Below are 19,083 nucleotides of genomic sequence, written 5' to 3' on the forward strand. Positions count from 1 at the left end.
TGTCTGTCACATTTAAATTTCTGTCACACTTCCAACAAAAAGCATAAACAAAGGATCTCTCCGGGAACACAAAATACTGGAGCCAGAATATCTGCAGTCCCTTAATTGTACTCAGTATGAACACCCGCAGTGTTTATTTAACAGGAATTAGACATTCTGCCTTGAAGGAACATAGATCTACATTTTAAGAGAAGAATAATAGATTTGTTTTGCGTGGTATAATGTTCCTGCTTAATTTATTCATGTCCTTTACAAAGTTACGTATTGAACTTATAAATGTTAATTAGACAGGGTATAACAAAGCCATGTCTGTTTAGTTAGTGTCAAGAAATTCTAGAGGGAAAACTAGATGGATGTTTGGCAGAGAAAGTGATGAAGGGGTATTAAGAGATGGTATCTTGGGACCAGGTAGCTAGACTCCAACAGTCTAGGAGTAGACCATTTGGCCCATCGATTGCATAGCAGCTCTTTTGTTTTAATGCCAATCTTTGCCCCAATCCAATACTGGAGCAAGGTAAGTCCATAGAATTCCAGGGCACTGTTGGTGATTGAATTAGTTGTTACCTGGAGAACTAGACCTGTTGACTGGAAGCTGGGATTCTCTGAATAACGTAGTAATCCAATATCCTGATGAGCAGGGTGATCCTGACTGGACACGTAGGCGATGGCTTACCAGTGCCCTATGCTTGTAAGCTGTGTACTTTTAGCTAGTTAAACTCCTGCTTGGGCTTAGGCTCTTGCAAACCTGGAAATTGTCCCTTTGGACTTGGGTAAGTGGCAGGTGGCCCTTTGGGAGAGAATCTGCACTTCATATCGGGCCAACCAAAATTTTACCTGCCTGAAGTTCAGTGATTTGGTGTTGATAAACCGAGGCCCTATCTGCCCTCTCGGGTGGACATAAAAGATCCCACGGTACAACTGGAAGAAGACCTGGGGAGTTCTCCCTGGTGTCCTGGCTGATATTTATCCCTCACCCGACATCACCGACAGTTGTTTGTGGGATCTTGCTGTGAAAAAAATGTGGCTTCTGTCTTTCCTACATTACAACAGTGACCACACTTCAAAAGTGCTTAATTGACTGTAAAGCACTTTGGGGCGTCCTGAGGTCGTGAAAGGCACTGTAGAAATACAGGTTCTTTCTTATTTCTAGGATGTGGGATGATATGGCTTTCTTAGTTCTGTCATGATACATAAGGAGTTAAGTATTTCACAGAGGAAAATGTCTAGTTTATTTTGTTATAATAGTTGCAATGAATCACTTGTCTGAGTGAGGTGCCTGACAAGAAGTTAAGCCACTCAATTCAAATGAAAACAGTAATGGAGTTATTTCAAATATATATTTGGCTGCTATTTTGGAGTTCAATAGACAGTTATTTAAATTTGCATGGTCCCTGGCATTTTGAATGCATTTCTCAGCTTTCAAATTGGCGAGTCTGTTTGAAGCTTTCGGAGAGAGAGAGAGAGAGAGAGGGTGAAGCAGAAAGCTTCTGTAGACAGTGAGGGGTGGGTGCGGGGTAGGCTACCCAACGTCAATATTATCTACATTATTGTTGCGACTATTTGTTGCTTTCTACTTGAGATAGTTGAACTTAATAATGGCCGTAAACTCTGCCATGCATGGCTGCTACTATTTAATAAATGTGTTTGTCATTTAAAACCCAAGTTATAGTCGAGTGAAGGGTTTATTTTGTCACCTTCCAAAGTCAAGGAAGGTCACCTGAGGGCATCCAGTAATACCAGTAAGGCAAAATACAGTGCTGGGCATGGTGCAAATGTAACCCTATATCTGGGCAAGTGAGAGCACTCTATGGGACCTATGGGAGTGGTCGGAGATACTGAACCACCCCCCAACGACCAAAAAATGTCAGTTTGGGAAACACAAAATTGTGACGTTTAATAGCAGACAGAAATGTTGCCCAAATGCATTCAAAATCATGTAGTGAGGGATTAATTCCTGTTCTTTAGAGTTGGGTCAGTATGGCCTGAAAGTTCCACAGGGTCCTCCCAATTTCTTGCAGTAAGGTTGGCGGAAGCCTGGGAGAAATGGCATAAACAGTGGGATACTGGGAGAACCCTGTGCAAATTCATGCTGTATGTGTCTAAAATGCTGTGTTTTTCTTAGTCTACCCATGTTCAATGCTGGTCTAGTAAAGGAAAAAAAGAGAGACTTCCATTGCCTTTCACGTTCTCAGGACATCTCAAGGTGCCGCCCAGTACGTGCAGGGGTCAAACCTACTGCTGGTGTATTAGTTTCTTTTCGGGTAGGGGCTCCTGCAGTGGGTTAGTGGATAGATCCACTGCATGTTGTGATGCGAGGCATATATGGCCCAGTAGCTCCCAGGTTCAATCCCTGCACTACACAGCGATAGATTATCTTATCCAGGGCAATAATTTGGTTGCTACATTTTGCCTGAGTGACCCTGAGTTATGGAAGGGATAAATCAACCAGCGTTCCCACTTCTGCTCACTGTCCATTCATTGAGCCTTGCTGGAAAATGTGTGGTGATGGACAGTGGGTGAGGAGAGGATTTGTCTCTGCTGTGGTGAATATGGTGCCAACATCAACCGCTGAGGCCCGTGAAGAATAGAAGTAGAAAAAATTAATTTTAAGACCACAGACTTGCATTTATAAAGCACCTCATTTCATCTCAAAAAAATCACAAAGAGCTTGCAAGCCACTGAGTTACTTTGAATTTCAATCACTGTTATATAGGCAAACACATCCCCCAGTTTACGCACAGGAAGATCCCCAAGACAGCAGTGAGATGAATGACCAGTTCATTTGTTTTCTGCTGGTTTCAGTTGAGGAAGGGACGTTGCCCATCCTCAAACACTAAAACCTTGCTGTATTTCTTCGCCATGGGATCTTCGACAGCCAGGAAGGTAAGGTCTTGATTTAATGTCTCATCCGAAGGATGGCACCTCCAACAATGAGGCACACTGGAGTGTCAGCCTAGATTATATAGACACCAATTTCAACTGGAAATTAAATCATTGCAAACAATCCCGTATGAATTTTTTTTCCCAGGGGAGGAGGTTTGATGAGAATAGGAAGATTGTTGTTTTGAAGATCAGAGGAAACTTCCCCTACCTCAAAAAGGGACATTCCCAGATAAAAATCTATGCATGTAAAGTACTCTTCAGGAGGGAATACCATCCCGATCTTTGTAACCTCCTCCAGCCCCACAACCCTCCGAGATCTCTGCGCTCCTCCAATTCTGGCCTCTTGCGCCTCTCCGCCTCTCTCTCCTCCTTTAAGACCCTCCTTAAAACCTACCTCTTTGACCAAGCTTTTGGTCTCCTGTCCTAATATCTCCTTTTGTGGCTCAATGTCAAATTTTAATTGATAACGCTACTGTGAAGCGCCTTGGGACGTTTTACTATTGTAAAGACCGCTGTATAAATGTGAGGTGTTGTTGTTATGAAACGACGTGGATGGGAAGTTTCTTGAAGGCCTGCCTGAGTCCTAATACCGTTTCCTTTTAACAGGTACCTGCATTATGTGTTTGACCTGGGGAATGGTCCCTCCCTGATGAAGGGGAACTCGGACAAGCCCATAAATGACAACCAGTGGCACAATGTGATGGTTTCGCGAGATCCAAACAACGTCCATACACTCAAGATTGACTCGAGGACAGTTACCCAACATTCGAATGGTGCCAGGAACCTTGACCTGAAAGGTAAGCCCCAAGTACACAATGTCGTTGGTGGCCAGTGATCTGTAAATGTGAAAAACAAGTCATTTAAAACTCATTGTTGCAGCTTCTCCAATGGCTGGGAAAGTTTATCCAGTCGGTGGCTGACCCATATCTAGCTCGGACAGGTTCAGTCCTCGGTCTGTGTTGAGTTAGTTGATCTTGGCTTGGGTCAAGAAAAATCGACCAGGGTTTGTGCTCCTGATTGAAAATTGAACATTTCAAAGCTGAGATTGATGGATTTTTGTTAGGCAAGGGTATTAAGGGTTACAGAACCAGGGTGAGTGGATGGAGTAAGGATACAGATCAGCTTTGACCTAATTGAATGGTGGAACAGGCTCGAGGGGTTCTCCTGTTCCTATGTTCCTATCCATTGAACCCTGCTGGAGATGGATATCTACTGAGAACAAGATTCAGCTCGGCTGTGATGCGACTCTGTCAGGCTATCCAACCGCGGGGACATGCAGTGGCTGCTGTGGCGAGGTATCGGAGGGCAAACAGCGTCTGTGTGACACTAATCCAGCAAGGAGACGATGTCTGCAGAAACGAGTGGACTTAGAGCCCGAGAAATCGGCGAGGTACCGAATCCGCACACCCCGTGGTCTCTGCCGCTGAACCTGCTACAATTTGCAGGGTAAGGGGGATGGGCTGTGTGTAGCAGGGTTTTGACAGTTTGGGGAGCAGGTTTGGGGTTTGCTCCCCACTCCCCCCCTCCCCCGAGCAAAAGAGGCTGGAAATGCTTGCCAGACCAGCACTGAGTCCGCAAGCTCAACGCCCCCCCCCCCTGGAAAGGGGAGGAGACTGCCCCCCTCTGTGTCAGAGGGCCCTTGTAAAATATACGTTCAGTCCTCATCTATGGGGGTCGTGATCTTGGCCTGGTTCTCCCAAGTGGGCCCCACAAACACCCCTGCTGGCGAGGTAGGCCTCGTCTCACCAGAGGGGGCACCCTACTTATTGAGCCCCCGGCCCCCATCCTCTTACACTGGTGGCCTTGTGGCAGCTCTTCCCCCACAAGACCACCCCAGAAACTTCAACCCAGAGTGGGGACCCTGCTGAATTTGTGACCATTCCAATGGACTCCTGCTGAAGTTACAGTGGGAGTCTGGCAGATCAGCGGTCGAATTTCAGAGTCTAGTTATTACATAAACTATCAAACACTTGATGGAACTGTGTGGTTTAATTGTTTAATTGAGATCCGGAGCATACTCTGTCCAGACTGAGCAGGTGAAGATGGTAATGAATAAAGTTGCAAGAAACAAATTCTTCTGTTTAAAGCAACGTCACTATTTTGTCCATGTAATTCATACACTATCTTCCTCAACAATGTGCTGAAAGCTCAATTCATGTCTTTCAAACAACAAGGAAATATCTTACTTAGCCCAACAATTGCACTTTCCGGCAAGGCTTGCTGGGTCGCTATCAGGATCAGGTGGAATCAGACAAGAAATGGAGCTGGGATCTTCTGGTCTACAGGACTTTGTACAACATTGGACAGTACAGTTATCAGAAGATCCCTCAGGGGATCCAGCATGGTTCCATTATGAGCAGTGTACGAGAAGGATTGGAGGGACTGTACCAGTGTGTATTGCCACAAGTGGGGTTTGATCTTGGTCCCACGCTAAGTGGGTCTCTTACAGATAAAGTTAGTTCCAAGATGATGCTCCTTGTGGTAGGAGACAGGAACCAAGTCATTGGCAGACTCAGGAATGGAGACCAAACAAATGTTTATGATTAAGCAACTTATTGACCAGACTTGGAGGGATACAGCCATCGTTGGTGGCTGGGGTTTTTCCATTCCACTCCAGATAACCCCAATGGGCAGGTTGGTCCTCGTTCGACAAACAGGCAGAAGACTGAGCGCTCTGTGCTCGTAAGATTCGTAGATTTAGCTGATTAAGCCCTAGTTGTACTAGGTTAGAATGTGGAATGAGCTACCACAAGGAGTAGTTGAGGCGAATAGCATAGATGCCTTTAAGGGGAAGCTAGATAAACACATGAGGGAGAAAGGAATAGAAGGATATGTTGATAGAGTGAGATGAAGTAGGGAGGGAGAAGGCTCGTGTGGAGCACAAACACCGGCATGGACCAGTTGAGTCGAATGGCCTGTTTCTGTGCTAGAAACTCTATATACTCCTGGTCACACATGGAGGTCCCTAAGTCTTGGCTCTTGGGTAAGTGGGGTGAATCCCCATGGGGCAAGGGCACACAAGGAGATGGTGAACAATTATCGAATGGTTCGGCTTGGAGATTTTGGAGCATGGTGGTAACTTTCCCTGCGTTACCTGTGACCAGAAAAAAATGTGCCACAATAAAACACAACCCCATAAAAGGCCCAATTTTTAATTCCCAAGTGGTGTGTCGGACATTCTGGCCAGGGTATTTGAGTCAGAGGCCCAGCAGATTGTAACTGCCGCTGCGTTTGAATGCGGCTGGTCAGATGCCCGCTGATTTGGGCAGAAAGCAGCAGCTGGCCGACGGCTGGGTGGGTGAAGATCGGGAAAGCCGAGATGGGGGCGTTCCGAGGGCCTCGCGGCTGGGGAGGGAGAGGGGGAAGCCCGTGGCAGCAGAGGCCCAGACTTTGCTTGTGGGGTTCGGAGGAACACTCCCGCCCTCCTGACCCCACGAAGGAAAGTTTCTTCCACTTGCTTTCAGTGGCCTCGCTGGCTTCCTGATAGCTTCCCGAGAGCGTGCATTCCCCACTCAGGAGTGGGCTAAAATGCCATTGGGGTCCCCTGTATGTCATGCGACCCGAATTTACATTTATTAATGAGGCTCCCGCCAAAGTCCAGCAGTGTTAAAATGGGGAATCGGAGGGAACGGACCGGGAAATGGAGCCGCTGCATTTTAACTGCTCCCCCGCTCCCTTCCCACCGATCGGGGGGAGTTAAAATCCCCCCGAGAAGTGTCTGATATGTTAAGTTGTATCATTCGGGCTATCTGTAAATCATGACCTCCCGTCTCCTTCATTGAATGACACCTCTGCTCAGTGCCAATCTGAATTCAGTAATCCTATCTTTAGAAAAGACATACTTGCTCTTGAGGCAGTACAAAGAAGGTTCACTCGGTTAATCCCGGGGATGAGGGGGCGGACATATGAGGAGAGGTTGAGTAGATTGGGACTCTACTCATTGGAGTTCAGAAGAATGAGAGGCGATCTTATTGAAACATATAAGATTGTGAAGGGGCTTGATCGGGTGGATGCGGTAAAGATGTTCCCAAGGATGGGTGAAACTAGAACTAGGGGGCATAATCTTAGAATAAGGGGATGCTCTTTCAAAACTGAGATGAGGAGAAACTTCTTCACTCAGAGGGTAGTGGGTCTGTGGAATTTGCTGCCCCAGGAAGCTGTGGAAGCTACATCATTAAATAAATTTAAAACAGAAATCGACAGTTTCCTAGAAGCAAAGGGAATTAGGGGTTACGGGGAGCGGGCAGGAAATTGGACATGAATTTAGATTTGAGGTTAGGATCAGATCAGCCATGATCTTATTGAATGGCGGAGCAGGCTCGAGGGGCCGATTGGCCTACTCCTGCTCCTATTTCTTATGTTCTTATGTTCTTATCAAAAGGCAGTGAATGCTCTCACTACACCGTGTGTGTTTGGGCTGAGTGTCTTTTACAAACCAAGGCCGCAAGTGACAGCTGTGAGAAAACACTAGTGAGTTTCTGAAAAGCTTCATTTGTCACATCAGCCCCTTATCTGTGCCCGCTAATTGCATCACATCGCAGCCCAGCCCCATTGCCTCGCTAATGCTCCCCGTTGATTAAGAGTAAAGTTTCAACGCAGGCTAACGGGCAGGAACACTCGACCAATTCCCTTAGATTATGTCCCATCCCTCTTTTCCTCGTATTTCAGAAATTTTGATCGGGCCTGAAAGGTTTTACATCTCGTTCTCCCGTAGAGAAAGAAATTTACTTTAAATTAACGACCTGTTGGGCCTTTGGGAGCTCAGGGGACACACTGGGCTGTGATCACGTGTAGAATAAAAAAATCTGCAAACTTAGATGAGGTGGTACCTTTTAAATAGTCAAGACAAGCTCATTTCTCACTACTGGGCACCGTTTGTCTCTCTCCCTCTCCTGATGTCACCTCTCCCACAGGTGCTTTCCCATGAACATTCTACTGATGTGAGTCCAGACAGTGAGTGCTGATAATGATGGCTTCATTCTGTTCAGATACCACTGTCCTGCACTGCTCATTACCATATGAGCCTCGGGGCAAGTAATTGGCCATAAGACTCTGAATGAGATTTCTCTTGTGGTGTTTAATTATGGACATTTGATGACTTAGCCCAGTGAAGTAAGATCTTCAACTACTCCTTTTGAAATTCATTGCACAACAGCCCAGCATACACTTTTAATACTGGTCTCTTTCCATTAATGTTTCAATAAAATAGACCGAAGCCAACGTTGCATGCAATACTGCAAGCGAACACCAGAGGGAAATGTTTACCTACATTTGGAAACCACAACTGGTTCCCCAAAACTGCAGGCTCAGGGCACTCCGAAAATATCTCCTCACCCAGAGCAAATGAGACAGCACCTGATCATGTTTTATATTTATTGTTAATTGGAGAAATTGTTTCAATATTCTATTTTGCAGGGCTACGGGAAAAGAGCGGGGGAATGGGACTAACTCGATTGCCCTTACAAAGAGCTGGCACAGGCTCGATGGGCTGAGTAGCCTCGTTCTGTGCTGTAACGATTCTATGATTCTATATTTTATGGTGATTTTGTTTTTGTGCCCATCAATTTCAGGGATGTTGGTGCCACTGATTGGAGCACATTTCTGCTAATGTGTCAGCATCAAGCATCCCAGGTCAGGTACAGGGTTAGATACAGAGTGAAACTCCCTCTACACCGTCCCATCAAACACTCCCAGGGTAGGTACAGGGTTAGATACAGAGTAAAGCTCCCTCTACACCGTCCCATCAAACACTCCCAGGGCAGGTACAGCACGGGTTAGATACAGAGTAAAGCTCCCTCTACACTGTCCCATCAAACACTCCCAGGGTAGGTACAGGGTTAGATACAGAGTAAAGCTCCCTCTACACCGTCCCAACAAACACTCCCAGGGCAGGTACAGCACGGGTTAGATACAGAGTAAAGCTCCCTCTACACTGTCCCATCAAACACTCCCAGGGCAGGTACAGGGTTAGATACAGAGTAAAGCTCCCTCTACACTGTCCCATCAAACACTCCCAGAGCAGGTACAGGGTTAGATACAGAGTAAAGCTCCCTCTACACTGTCCCATCAAACACTCCCAGGGTCAGGTACAGCACGGGTTAGATACAGAGTAAAGCTCACTCTACACCGTCCCATCAAACACTCCCAGGGCAGGTACAGGGTTAGATACAGAGTAAAGCTCCCTCCACACTGTCCCGTCAAACACTCCCAGGGTAGGTACAGGGTTAGATACAGAGTAAAGCTCCCTCTACACCGTCCCATCAAACACTCCCAGGGCAGGTACAGCACGGGTTAGATACAGAGTAAAGCTCCCTCTACACTGTCACATCAAAAACTCCCGGGTCAGGTACAGGGTTAGATACAGAGTAAAGCTCCCTCTACACTGTCCCATCAAACACTCCCAGGGTCAGGTACAGCACGGGTTAGATACAGAGTAAAGCTCACTCTACACCGTCCCATCAAACACTCCCAGGGCAGGTACAGGGTTAGATACAGAGTAAAGCTCACTCCACACTGTCCCGTCAAACACTCCCAGGGCAGGTACAGGGTTAGATACAGAGTAAAGCTCCCTCTACACCGTCCCGTCAAACACTCCCGTGTCAGGTACAGCACGGGTTAGATACAGAGTAAAGCTCCCTCCACACCGTCCCATCAAACACTCCCAGGGCAGGTACAGGGTTAGATACAGAGTAAAGCTCCCTTTACACTGTCCCATCAAACACTCCCGGGTCAGGTACAGGGTGAGATACAGAGTAAAGCTCCCTCTACACTGTCCCATCAAACACTCCCAGGGCAGGTACAGGGTTAGATACAGAGTAAAGCTCCCTCTACACTGTCCCGTCAAACACTCCCGGCTCAGGTACAGCACGGGTTAGATACAGAGTAAAGCTCCCTCTACACTGTCCCATCAAACACTCCCAGGGCAGGTACAGCACGGGTTAGATACAGAGTAAAGCTCCCTCTACACTGTCCCATCAAACACTCCCAGGGCAGGTACAGGGTTAGATACAGAGTAAAGCTCCCTCTACACTGTCCCATCAAACACTCCCAGGGCAGATACAGGGTTAGATACAGAGTAAAGCTCCCTCTACACTGTCCCGTCAAACACTCCCAGGGCAGGTATAGGGTTAGATACAGAGTAAAGCTCCCTCTACACTGTCCCGTCAAACACTCCCAGGGCAGGTACAGGGTTAGATACAGAGTAAAGCTCCCTCTACACTGTCCCATCAAACACTCTCAGGGCAGGTACAGCACGGGTTAGATACAGAGTAAAGCTCACTCTACACTGTCCCATCAAACACTCCCAGGGCAGGTACAGCACGGGTTAGATACAGAGTAAAGCTCCCTCTACACTGTCCCGTCAAACACTCCCAGGGTCAGGTACAGCACGGGTTAGATACAGAGTAAAGCTCCCTCTACACTGTCCCATCAAACACTCCCAGGGCAGGTACAGCACGGGTTAGATACAGAGTAAAGCTCCCTCTACACTGTCCCATCAAACACTCCCAGGGCAGGTACAGCACAGGTTAGATACAGAGTAAAGCTCCCTCTACACTGTCCCGTCAAACACTCCCAAAGCAGGTTCAAAGTTAGATACAGAGTAAAGCTCCCTCTACACTGTCCCGTCAAACACTCCCAGGGCAGGTACAGCAAGGGTTAGATGCAGAGTAAAGCTCCCTTAACACTGTCCCGTCAAACACTCCCAGGGAAGGTACAGCATGGGTTAGATACAGAGTAAAGCTCCCTCTACACTGTCGCATCAAACACTCCAGGGCAGGTACAGCACACGTTAGATACAGAGTAAAGCTCCCTCTACACTGTCCCGTCAAACACTCCCAGGGCAGGTACAGGGTTAGATACAGAGTAAAGCTCCCTCTACACTGTCCCGTCAAACACTCCCAGGGCAGGTACAGGGTTAGATACAGAGTAAAGCTCCCTCTACACTGTCCCATCAAACACTCCCCGGGGCAGGTACAGCACAGGTTAGATACAGAGTAAAGCTCCCTCTACACTGTCCCATCAAACACTCCCAGGGCAGGTACAGCACGGGTTAGATACAGAGTAAAGCTCACTCTACGCTGTCCCATCAAACACTCCCAGGGCAGGTACAGCACGGGTTAGATACAGAGTAAAGCTCCCTCTACACTGTCCCGTCAAACACTCCCAGGGCAGGTACAGCAAGGGTTAGATACAGAGTAAAGCTCCCTTAACACTGTCCCGTCAAACACTCCCAGGGAAGGTACAGCATGGGTTAGATACAGAGTAAAGCTCCCTCTACACTGTCCCATCAAACACTCCCAGGCCAGGTACAGCACACGTTAGATACAGAGTAAAGCTCCCTCTGCACTGTCCTGTCAGACACTCCCAGGGCAGGTATAGCATGGGTTAGATACAGAGTAAAGCTCCCTCTACACTGTCCCGTCAAACACTCCCAGGGCAGGTACAGCACGGGTTAGATACAGAGTAAAGCTCACTCTACACTGTCCCATCAAACTCTCCCAGGGCAGGTACAGCACGGGTTAGATACAGAGTAAAGCTCCCTCTACACTGTCCCGTCAAACACTCCCAGGGTCAGGTACAGCACGGGTTAGATACAGAGTAAAGCTCCCTCTACACTGTCCCATCAAACACTCCCAGGGCAGGTACAGCACGGGTTAGATACAGAGTAAAGCTCCCTCTACACTGTCCCATCAAACACTCCCAGGGCAGGTACAGCACAGGTTAGATACAGAGTAAAGCTCCCTCTACACTGTCCCGTCAAACACTCCCAAAGCAGGTTCAAAGTTAGATACAGAGTAAAGCTCCCTCTACACTGTCCCGTCAAACACTCCCAGGGCAGGTACAGCAAGGGTTAGATGCAGAGTAAAGCTCCCTTAACACTGTCCCGTCAAACACTCCCAGGGAAGGTACAGCATGGGTTAGATACAGAGTAAAGCTCCCTCTACACTGTCGCATCAAACACTCCAGGGCAGGTACAGCACACGTTAGATGCAGAGTAAAGCTCCCTCTACACTGTCCCGTCAAACACTCCCAGGGCAGGTACAGGGTTAGATACAGAGTAAAGCTCCCTCTACACTGTCCCGTCAAACACTCCCAGGGCAGGTACAGGGTTAGATACAGAGTAAAGCTCCCTCTACACTGTCCCATCAAACACTCCCCGGGGCAGGTACAGCACAGGTTAGATACAGAGTAAAGCTCCCTCTACACTGTCCCATCAAACACTCCCAGGGCAGGTACAGCACGGGTTAGATACAGAGTAAAGCTCACTCTACGCTGTCCCATCAAACACTCCCAGGGCAGGTACAGCACGGGTTAGATACAGAGTAAAGCTCCCTCTACACTGTCCCGTCAAACACTCCCAGGGCAGGTACAGCAAGGGTTAGATACAGAGTAAAGCTCCCTTAACACTGTCCCGTCAAACACTCCCAGGGAAGGTACAGCATGGGTTAGATACAGAGTAAAGCTCCCTCTACACTGTCCCATCAAACACTCCCAGGCCAGGTACAGCACACGTTAGATACAGAGTAAAGCTCCCTCTGCACTGTCCTGTCAGACACTCCCAGGGCAGGTATAGCATGGGTTAGATACAGAGTAAAGCTCCCTCTACACTGTCCCGTCAAACACTCCCAGGGCAGGTACAGCACGGGTTAGATACAGAGTAAAGCTCCCTCTACACTGTCCCGTCAAACACTCCCAGGGCAGGTTCAGCACAGGTTAAATACAGAGTAAAGCTCCCTCCACACTGTCCTGTCAGACACTCCCAGGGCAGGTATAGCATGGGTTAGGTACAGAGTAAAGCTCTTTTTTTTTAATTGTTCATGGGATGTGGGCATCGCTGGCATAGCTGGCATTTATTGCCCATCCCTAATTGCCCTTGAGAAGGTGGTGGTGAGCCGCCTTCTTGAACCGCTGCAGTCCGTGAGGTGAAGGTTCTCCCACAGTGCTGTTAGGAAGGAAGTTCCAGGATTTTGACCCAGCGACGATGAAGGAACGGCAATTTATTTCCAAGTCGGGATGGTGTGTGACTTGGAGGGGAACATGCAGGTGGTGTTGTTCCCATGCACCTGCTGCCCTTGTCCTTCTAGGTGGTAGAGGTCGTGTGTTTGGGAGGTGCTGTCGAAGAAGCCTTGGCGAATTGCTGCAGTGCATCCTGTGGATGGTACACACTGCAGCCACAGTGCGCTGGTGGTGAAGGGAGTGAATGTTTAGGGTGGTGGATGGGGTGCCAATCAAGGGGGCTGCTTTGTCCTGGATGGTGTCGAGCTTCTTGAGTGTTGTTGGAGCTGCACTCATCCAGGCAAGTGGAGAGTATTCCATCACACTCCTGACTTGTGCCTTGTAGACGGTGGAAAGGTTTTGGGGAGTCAGGAGGTGAGTCACTCGCCACAGAATATACAGCCTCTGACCTGCTCTTGTAGCCACAGTATTTATTTGGCTGGTCCAGTTAAGATTCTGGTCAATGGTGACCCCCAGGATGTTGATGGTGGGGGATTTGGCGATGGTAATGCCGTTGAATGTCAAGGGGAGGTGGTTAGACTCTCTCTTGTTGGAGATGATCATTGCCTGGCACTTGTCTGGTGCGAATGTTACTTGCCACTTATCAGCCCAAGCCTGGATGTTGTCCTGGTCTTGCTGCATGCGGGCACGGACTGCTTCATTACCTGAGGGGTTGCGAATGGAACTGAACACTGTGCAATCATCAGCGAACATCCGCATTTCTGACCTTATGATGGAGGGAAGGTCATTGATGAAGCAGCTGAAGATGGTTGGGCCTAGGACACTGCCCTGAGGAACTCCTGCAGCAATGTCCTGGGGCTGAGATGATTGGCCTCCAACAACCACTACCATCTTCCTTTGTGCTAGGTATGACTCCAGTCACTGGAGAGTTTTCCCCCTGGGGCTCCTTGGTGCCACACTCGGTCAAATGCTGCCTTGAAGTCGAGGGCAGTCACTCTCACCTCACCTCTGGAATTCAGCTCTTTTGTTAATGTTTGGACCAAGGCTGTAATGAGGTCTGGAGCCGAGTGGTCCTGGCGGAACCCAAACTGAGCATTGGTGAGCAGGTTATTGGTGAGTAAGTGCCACTTGACAGCACTGTCGACAACACCTTCCATCACTTTGCTGATGATTGAGAGTAGGCTGATGGGGCGGTAATTGGCCGGATTGGATTTGTCCTGCTTTTTGTGGACAGGACATTGTCGGGTAGATGCCAGTGTTGTAGCTGTACTGGAACAGTTTGGCTGGAGGTGCGGCTAGTTCTGGAGCCAAAGTCTTCAGCACTACAGCCGGGATGCTGTCGGGGCCCATAGCCTTTGCTGTATCCAGTGCGCTCAGCTGTTTCTTGATATCATGTGGAGTGAATCAAATTGGCTGAAGACTGGCTTCTGTCATGGTGGGGATATCGGGAGGAGGCCGAGATGGATCATCCACTCGGCACTTCTGGCTGAAGATGGTTGCATCTAGTCTTTTGCACTCACGTGCTGGACTCCGCCATCATTGAGGATGGGGATGTTTGCAGAGCCTCCTCCTCCTCCCGTTAGTTGTTTAATTGTCCACCACCATTCACGACTGGATGTGGCAGGACTGCAGAGCTTTGATCTGATCCGTTGGCTGTGGAATCACTTAGCTCTGTCTGTAGCATGTTGCTTCCGCTGTTTAGCATGCATGTCATCCCGAGTTGTAGCTTCACCAGGTTGGCACCTCATTTTTCGGTATGCCTGGTGCTGCTCCTGGCATGCTCTTCTACACTCCTCAATGAACCAGGGTTGATCCCCTGGCTTGTTGGTAATGGTAGAGTGAGGAATATGCCGGGCCATGAGGTTACAGATTGTGCTGGAATACAATTCTGCTGCTGCTGATGGCCTACAGCGCCTCATGGATGCCCAGTTTTGAGCTGCTAGATCTGTTCTGAATCTATCCCATTTAGCACGGTGGTAGTGCCACACAACATGTTGGATGGTGTCCTTAGTGTGAAGACGGGGCTTCTTCTCCACGGGGACTGTGCGGTGGTCACTCCTACCAATACTGTCATGGACAGATGCATCTGCGACAGGTAGATTGGTGAGTACGAGGTCAAGCAGGTTTTTCCCTCGTATTGATTCGCTCACCACCTGCCGCAGGCTCAGTCTGGCAGCTGTGTCCTTCAGGACTCAGCCAGCTCGGTCAGTAGTTGTGCTACCGAGGCACACTTGGTGATGGACATTGAAGTACCCCACCCAGAGTACATTCTGTGCCCTTGCTACCCTCAGTGCTTCCTCCAAGTGGTGCTGAACATGGAGGAGGACTGATTCTACACTGTCCCGTCAAGCACTCCCAGGGCAGGTACAGCACGGGTTAGATACACAGTAAAGCTCCCTCTACACTGTCCCATCAAACACTCCCAGGGCAGGTACAGAACGGGTTAGATACAGAGTAAAGCTCCCTCTGCACTGTCCCATCAAACACTCCCAAGGCAGGTACAGCACGGGTTAGATCCAGAGTAAAGCTCCTTCTGCACTGTGCCATCAAGCACTCCCAGGGCAGGTACAGAACGGGTTAGATACAGAGTAAAGCTCCCTCTGCACTGTCCCATCAAACACTCCCAAGGCAGGTACAGCACGGGTTAGATACAGAGTAAAGCTCCCTCTGCACTGTCCCATCAAACACTCCCAGGGCAGGTACAGCACAGGTTAGATACAGAGTAAAGCACCCTCTACACTGTCCCATCAAACACTCCCAGGGCAGGTTCAGTATGGGCTGATGTTGAGCGAAGTTCCCTGTTGAACGCTCAGTAACTCTTTGATTAAATCCATTAGGTGCCCAGTTCTCAAAAAAAACCCTACACAATGTTGGGAGGAATAGAAAGAGTTTGTTGTGCGTTACACACTGTCCTTCCATCTCTTGAACGTAGGTACAACTCGAGCCTGAACTGGTGCATTTAGGACTGAGATGAGGAGAAATTTCTTCACTCAGAGGGTGGTGAACCTGTGGAATTCTCTACCACAGAAGGCTGTGGAGGCCAAGTCACTGAATATATTTAAGAATGAGTGGGATAGATCTCTCAACACAAAAGGCATCAAGGGGTAGGGGAGAGAGCGGGAATATGGTTTTGAGATAGAGGATCAGCCACGATGATATTGAATGGCGGAGCAGGCTCGAAGGGCCGAATGGCCTACTCCTGCTCCTAATTTCTATGTTTCTCTGTGAGTTTCATGACGTTGCTGGATTTCTGCATTAATTACCCATTAAACTCGCCACAGAAAATTAGGGCTGCTACTTGACAGCGTAAGGACCTTTTTAATGAGATTTATATTCCTGCAATGCCACTTGGCCTCTCCGACCCAGAAAGAGAACAATTTAAACTGCAGAGACTCATTCCTACAGGTAGTAAATTGTTAGAGATTTTTAAAATTTCACATTTTTTTTCTTGCTTTTCCTTTCTGTCTCTCTTTTTTCTCTCATTTAATCCAATCTTTCTTTCCCTCTCTTTATTTCTCTTTCTGTACCTGATTTGACTCTAATTCACCCTATTTTCTTTTCTGTCGTTCCTCTGTTTCTTCTTGAATCCTTTAATCTTGTTGGTTAAGGAGATACACAGTTTGTCATCAAGTTCCCAGATGTCCTGTTCCACTCACTGCACCGTTATAACAACATAGGAAATAGGAGCAGGAGTAGGCCATACGGCCCCTCGAGCCTGCTCCGCCATTCAGTAAGATCATGGATGATCTTCGACCTCAACTCCACTTTCCCGCCCGATCCCCATATCCCTTGATTCCCCTAGAGTCCAAAAATCTATCTCTCTCAGCCTCGAATATAATCAACGACTGAGCATCCACAGCCCTCTGGGGTAGAGAATTCCAAAGATTCATCGCCCTCTGAGTGAAGAAATTCCTCCTCATCTCAGTCTTAAATGGCTGACCCCTTATCCTGAGACTATGCCCCCTAGTACTGGACTCTCCAGCCAGGGGAAACAACCTCTCAGCCTCTACCTTGTCAAGCCCCCTCATAATCTTATATGTTTCAATAAGATCACCTCTCATTCTTCTAAACTCCAGAGAGTATTCTACCCAATATCAGCTCACACTTCCGGCAATTTATGGCACGATAAATTTTTGAGCTGAAGGGTGCAGGAAAATGTCTAACTAATGGGACACACCGTGAGATGCCCCAATCCAGGAAATTCTGGGCCTTTGTCTTTCTTACATCCCATCCTATAACACCCTCTCCCACATCTCGCCTTCATTATCAGGCATTCCGCTTGGCATGTTCCATTTCTCACTGTTATTATAGATTGCTCCCTACCATGCCTGATCAATTAATGCATGTGTCCCAAGGACTGGACTGTGAACAGGTGGAACCCTACATGCAATTGGGGCAGCCTCTCTCTGCAATTCGGAACTGATCGATCCAATATCGGGGTGGCTGGAAGTCCAATTTTCAGTTGTTGTCTTTTGCGTCCCGGCCCGAGGTGGGCCTGTTTTGGGTGCATAGCGTTTTTAATGCTCCTGCACCAACCCTGCCTGATTCACTCAGTTCAGGGCCCAACTGTGTTGCAGATAGGATCAGACAGTGTGAGACTGCAAGGGTTAATTGTTTAGTGGGCAGCTTTCCTATCTGGCTCTAATTCAGACAGTGGAGCTCATTAGTCGCAGAGACAGGACGAGCGAGGCACTTGATAAATGAATTGAGGCAGAAAGGTATTTGAGATCCACATGACTTGAGCTCCTGCACTTTAGAGCTTATTTAGCTGTGCTTTTTCCAATAAATAATATGGACCTGACCTTTTAAGCACAGAGCTGAAGGTGTTTGAGTGGTTCCTGGCTCTTTTTTGCGAGCAGACTGCAGATCGAAGCTGTGTCAGGGCTGGAAGCTGTGGTTTCGCTAACATAGGATTGATTTTTTTACTCTATCTTGTTGATGCTTAACTGAAATAAAGCAATCTCTGTGCAAACAGCGACCAGAGTGGGTATCGAAGACCCTCGTGCAACCAAGTAATTTTCATTTAAAAAAAACGCATGCAGAGGTCTGTAAATTATATTGACCCAGTGGTGAGGAGAAATTGCTCTGCTGGCTGATGGGATCCTTTTAGAAGCCCAGTTTGGAAAGAGGGGGTTCAGGAGGAGCTGTGCTCTTGTCCCCCACCCCCCACCCTTTCCAGGTCCCTCCACCGACCCCCGTTCTCCAGAAGCAGTGACTCATGCTAGGGTACGGTTTCACCGGTGCCTGCTGCCCTCTGACACATTGCCCAAGTTACCATTCTACATCTGTAAGCGTGGTCAGGATGTCTGACAGTAGGCACTGCCACAGCTGGGCCCGATCCTGCCGCTGCTTAACATCCGCAAACATGCAGTTCTAAGCAGGCACCCTTTTATCGTGAATAGGAGTGGCCTCCATAGCGTCGCCCCCCTCCCTCCCTATCTCTGTAACCTCTTCCAGCCCTGCAACCCTCCGAGATCTCTGCGCTCCTCCAATTCTGGCCTCTTGCGCATCCCTGATTTCCATCGCCCCACCATTGGCGGCCGTGCCTTCGGCTGCCTGGGCCCTAAGCTCTGGAATTCCCTCCCTCAACCTCTCCGCCTCTCTCTCCTCCTTTAAGTTCCTCCTTAAATCCTACCTCTTTGACCAAGTCACCTGTCCTAATATCTCCTTATGTGGCTTGGTGTCAAATTTTATCCGATTACGCCCCTGTGAAGTGCCTTGGGATGTTTTACTACGTTAAAGGCGCTATATAAATCCAAGTTGTGGTGGTCTTATAGAGGCACAGACCCCGGCACTTATAGCGAGCGTGCTGGTGCTAATGCAATTTGCCTGCTATATGTGTTGAACGATTTATCCTCTCCGTCTGCAGTACTCTGGCTTCCAGTCCAGTCTATGTTGGAACTCTTATCATGATGAATCCCGGATATCTAATCCTTTTTCTGTTGGTGTTGCTAACCGTCCCACCCCCTGTCTGGCATAACACTGTAATGTTCTTGATCTGGTCTTGCCATTATTCGAGCATGAGTGAGGAAGCTGTTTAACCTTCTTTCATTTTGCTACTTTGAACGTAAAAGGGGAAGCTAGCTAAATACACGAGGGAGAAAGGAATAGAAGGGTACGCTGATAGGGTGAGATGAAGTAGGGTCGGAGGAGGCTCATGCGGAGACCAGTCGGGCCGACTAGCCTGTTACTGTGCAACGACATCTTGATATTTCCATGTAAGATTTCAGTGCAATCTGTAAC

General features: G+C 48.3%; 1 protein-coding gene across 17 annotated transcripts in view; it reads left to right on the top strand.

Moving 5' to 3' along the window:
* Nucleotides 1–19,083, top strand: part of LOC137306476 (neurexin-2-like) — a 1,403,359-nt gene that overhangs the window by 560,134 nt on the left and 824,142 nt on the right. For all 17 annotated transcript variants that reach the window (XM_067975720.1, XM_067975733.1, XM_067975727.1 and 14 more), the window contains one exon: nt 3,490–3,680. In XM_067975720.1, the coding sequence (XP_067831821.1) occupies nt 3,490–3,680 (191 nt within the window). The remainder of the gene's footprint in view (nt 1–3,489; nt 3,681–19,083) is intronic.

Source organism: Heptranchias perlo, chromosome 43 (genome assembly GCF_035084215.1).
Source record: "Heptranchias perlo isolate sHepPer1 chromosome 43, sHepPer1.hap1, whole genome shotgun sequence".
Classification (NCBI taxonomy): Eukaryota; Metazoa; Chordata; class Chondrichthyes; order Hexanchiformes; family Hexanchidae; genus Heptranchias; species Heptranchias perlo.